The sequence below is a fragment of the Berghia stephanieae genome, chromosome 8 (assembly GCF_034508935.2).
Source record: "Berghia stephanieae isolate SIO BIC M18660-M18661 chromosome 8, UCSD_Bste_1.3, whole genome shotgun sequence".
Taxonomy (NCBI): domain Eukaryota; kingdom Metazoa; phylum Mollusca; class Gastropoda; order Nudibranchia; family Aeolidiidae; genus Berghia; species Berghia stephanieae.
The window spans coordinates 54,010,953-54,015,952 of NC_088367.1; the positions used below are offsets into that span (position 1 = coordinate 54,010,953).

Sequence of the window (5,000 nt, forward strand, 5' to 3'; positions counted from 1 at the left end):
ATCATGACGTCACACCTACTGCTCTTCCGGTTCCAATCTCCTTGGACGTGTTACGTAACCAGTTCTTAAGAGAACTAATAACGAATAGGTTACATGTTAAATTATCAGGTGGTATGGTATAACTATTATTTAGTAGCAGGGTGAGGGGGGGGGGGGGGAAGGATACAGATTCTAAGGATTAGGGGACAAAAAAGAGCGAGGATGAATAATTTTTATTGACGACCAGAAAAATGTGACCCATCGTCTCAAACGGTATTATGTCGGAATGGATCAGATGCTTAAAAGCTGAATTAAATGTTAAAACTGGTCAAAAATATAAATTATTGGCATTAGCACCATAAAATATGGTATCCATTCTCCTCAATAAAATAAAGAAACTCAACACAAGTCTGATATTTCTGGCTATAAATTCAATTTTCAACATCTTAATCAACCCGACTTAATACCGTTTGTAGGCGAAGGGTCACATATTTAGACTCGATAAAAAAGACGCCATCACTCTGAAACCAGAAGAATAATTACACAAGGTGTGCATCCAGACCTCCAGAAATGTGGATTTTACATACACTTCTAATGAGATCTGAACCAGCTTGTTGACATCACACTCTTGTTATCTATTGATGTTGCGCTTTTAAGTAAAATACTCACCAGTACCTTCCGCCATACCAACCGAATCAACCCCATTTCTACTTTTAGTACAGGCCATGCAATAGGTTTCAACAGTCGTAACGTCATTTCCCTCGTAATGACGCATGGCAACTTAGTAATTGGCTCTAAACTATCGGAACAATGGCGGACGCCCTTATGAATTTTTTCTCCGACGAGCATAAAAGCGTATTCAGAGGGGGAAAAAAAGCATTATAAATCTGATCATGATCACTTTTACACATTCTGATCACAAGACATATGAAAAGTTCTAGCCAGCATGAAGAATAAAAAGTACCGATTTTCTTTGTTTAGAACCACGATGGTCGCCGTTGCTGGGCGACGTGACATCAGACTAATGAACCAATTATCCAGTCGATTTTGGACCAGTCTTTTTGAACAAGCGCATACTATGAATACCGAATACTGCCAATGCTTACTGATGCAGTAACTGTCCGTTCAGATAGATTGTCCGAGGGGCGTGGTTTTGTTCCATTCCACTACAAATGCATCACCTCCAACATGTTACAAACGCTTAATAAGGACGAGCGAGTGAATTCGACCTACCGAACATGCAGTAGATCATAGCACCGATGACCGGGTCTGGAACCATGCTGAAGAAGGCACCAACCTTGCCGACACAGCCAGCCACTATCAACATGCACGCTGCCACCTGAACCACCAGTCGACTGGCACACTGGGTAGTTTAGAAAAAATAATGACAAATAATAATAATAAACGATTGTTTGTTTGTTTGTTTTTAAGGGTTTTACGGCGCTTGCAACACATTAAGGTCATATCAGAGCCAGTAAAAATGAAGAAAATGGGATAGTAAAAAGTTCTAGAATTACAATTAAAGCACCCAAGAAAAGGGAAGACAAAGGGGAATTGGTTCAAATAAGAAACAGGTGTAGATTCCAAAAGCACACCGTCAAAGTACTTACTTTGAGATCACTAAAAGTCTCATCCAGACACAAGTACAGGCTCCCACTAAGAGGAATACACTCAAATGTTTTACAACTCATACATAATATAAAGAAAGCATAATGCACTGCATAACAGAGAGATGATTTACAAGGAAAAAAATATAATCTCCCAAAACAATAACTATGCATTTGACTGTTTCCCTCCCAGCTAGGACTCCGGCCAGGGCCAAGACAAAACCGAGTAATCTCATTCCAAGACAAAGACAGAAAGCAAGTCGGAAAGAAGATAAAGGGGGATAGAAGACACAGTAAGTACCTCCCTGCCCTCTATAATAATAAACGATATGGATAATCAAACCCGAGACTGTGGAATGAAGTAATTAAAACATATCTTTGTCGTCTTTAGTAGATGGTATGAGAAGCAAGATAGGAGTGTCTGGTTTGTGTTGTGTGTTGTGTGTGTGTATGCTTATGTGTGTGTATGCTTATGTGTGTGAATGAGTATGTTTCAGCCAAAGTAATTTGTAATTTAAGTGCTTAGAGTCTGGTGTCTCGGAGTTCTAGCGCTATATAAGTTTTAAGCATCATTATTATTATTATTATATTATTATTATTATTATTATTATTATTATTATTATATTATTATTATTATTATATTATTATTATTATTATTATTATTATTATTATTATCAATATTAATATTATTAGTATTAATATTAAGACCAGTTGGGGTGACTTAGACCAGCCCCTAAATGAGCCCCCCCCCCCCCCCAATTGAAAATCTTTCCCCGGTTATTTCAATATCAGGATATGTCCTTGTCTTAGGCAACTTATTCACTTAAAGGGTGCTACGTATTAATATCGGTTGTTTCCCTTGTTATACGAGGATGAAAAAAATAGCCATTGGTATAAATGGATTGTTTCCCTTGAAAATCGTTTTTGTTTAAGATGTCCATAAAAAAAAAGGTAGCCACTTTTTAAACATCTTTATATGGTATATTATCATGACATTTGAATAATATGTTCAATGTTCTTTTTCTAATGTGTGGTGGGGAAGGGTGAAATTTATCAAATGATGGTAAATTTACCATGATTGTTTCATCATTGTCAATCTGGAGAGAGAGAGAAAGAGAGAGAGAGAGAGAGAGAGAGAGAGAGAGAGAGTGTGTGTGTGTGTGTGTGTGTGTGTGTGAGAGAGAGAGAGATAGATAGAGAGAGACAGATAGAGAGAGAGAGGGGGGGGGGGCACATTTGGAGGCAAGTCTTAGTCAGCCCAAATGGCCTAAGTCACTCCATTCAAAGGTAACATAATATTACAACAATGTAACAAACCAGAAGAATTCATCAACAGCATGATTAAAAAGTTCTACTAGAGTGCAGAAGACGACAAACAGGATGGAATTTCTTTAAAATTGCGCAATAATTATTCGTAAAAATGTGCTCAAAGAGTTTGACACAATTCCCACGTCACAATTAACACTGCACTTGTAAGGGCGTCACATGCAGCCCCGTAAGGCCGAATTACAACTAATTTCTTTCAGAAAGGATCAGCTATTTATAATTTTACACCTGAATGTTGCGTGGAAATGTGGATGTAAAGTAAAGCGCTTTGAGCACGTTGAGTGGATATTGCGCTATATAAAATCTCATTTATAATTTATTTATATACAGCTTGTCCTGGTAGCTCAACTTTGATGATCATTCTAGTATTAATAGATTGGTTGATTTATCCAGCAATGGATTAAAGGATTACATCGATTTCTCTATCGAATTTCAACCCTGTCCATACCAAATATAGGAAAATCGTCACATTCGTTACGATACAACCAAAAAAATGTTTTATTCATTCAAATTTCTTTTGTACATCATAAAATTTAAAGAAAATGAACAGTGTGTTGTAGGGCATGTTTTGCTAAAGAAATTATGTAATGCAAGAACTTACTGCTGTTGTGTTTGAGTTGAGTGATTAAAATATTATGCTTTTGTGTTAGTTGGGTGTGAAGTTTTGTGGAAAATCCTGAAAATGGCTGGTATGGAGAGGGTTAAAGACTGAGTAAACAAATCAAAATAGATGTAATATTAACATTTATAGAGAGAGAATATCCTAGATGTTACCATGCTCAATGCGCTTTAACAATTGTTCATTTATAACCCCAGCAGGTTTTATGAAACAATACCCGTTACGCGGCATGGCATGTCTATCGAATAACACTCTTACAATATCCACCACTGCAGATACCCATCCACACCTGAGTCGAAGGTCTAACGTGTGTAAAATACCTTACTCGAGGACAAAAGTATCCATGCTCAATGCGTTGTACAATATTTCATTAATTACCCCTGCATACCATATGAAACAGTACCTGTAATGCGTCATTCCTATCGACAAATACTCTATCACTGCAGATACTCATTCACACTTGAGTCGAAAGGGGTAATGTGTGTAAAACGCCTTACTCGAGGACACAATTAACCATGCTCAATGCGTTTTACAAAATCTCATTAATGACCCCAGAGTAGGTCATATGAAACTCTATTTCCAGTTCATACTGATTAATCATGGTTAACATTGCTTGACTGTTGTGGAAAGACGAGAAACCCCGTGCCTCTCAACCACAGAGACAAACCAATCACAATAAGAGCTAAAACATTAATATAGCGCAATATCCACTGAATGTATTCAAAGCGCTTTACAAGAGATCCCAAGCCAACAGCAACACTTAACATGTATGATAAGGCATGACGCCAATTAGGTGATATTACAACTTTTTCACACACACACACACAAACACACACACATCGCAGTTTACGGCCAGCTACTCATTTCACACCTGAGTACAGTGAGCGAATATGGGTAAACAGCCTTTTTCCAAGAATTCAACTATGCGACGCTCAGAGCGAGACTCGAACCCCGCTCCTTTTAATCCAAACGCGAGTGTCATACCACTAGACCAAATAGCCGCTCATAGATAATAATAATAATAATAATAATAATAATAATAATAATAATAATAATAATAATAATAATAATAATAATAATAATAATAATATACTTTAATCATCCTAAAAAATGGAAATTCGTTTACAGACGTGGCATGCATAAAAATGTATAAACACAAAGTTGAGAATCTATGGCGACGATGTATATATAATATATGCAAATGTACAAACATGTAAAAATATACAACCAAGAACCAATAGCAACACTTTATATATTAATTTAATAAATTGAGAGAGGCCATACCTCTGGCCTTTAGTCCGAACATGTTTGTGTATATTTATGTGATAGAATTTAATTTAAATCACAGTTGCCCGTTAACAATTCGAACACTATGTGGCAAAGATGAATTTAGGTAACGTGTTGTCTTTGTTTTTATAGATATAAGGTGACGGCTCCTCATGGAGAACTTAATATATTTGTGAAGGGGA

At 36.6% G+C, this 5,000-nt stretch overlaps 1 protein-coding gene across 1 annotated transcript in view; it reads right to left on the bottom strand.

Annotated features, from left to right (window-relative positions):
• The window catches only part of LOC144978877 (solute carrier family 23 member 2-like), a 39,400-nt gene that overhangs the window by 5,502 nt on the left and 28,898 nt on the right, over nt 1-5,000 (bottom strand). Inside the window, exon 10 of the mRNA XM_078925465.1 lies at nt 1,213-1,342. Coding sequence (XP_078781591.1) covers nt 1,213-1,342 — 130 coding nt within the window. The remainder of the gene's footprint in view (nt 1-1,212; nt 1,343-5,000) is intronic.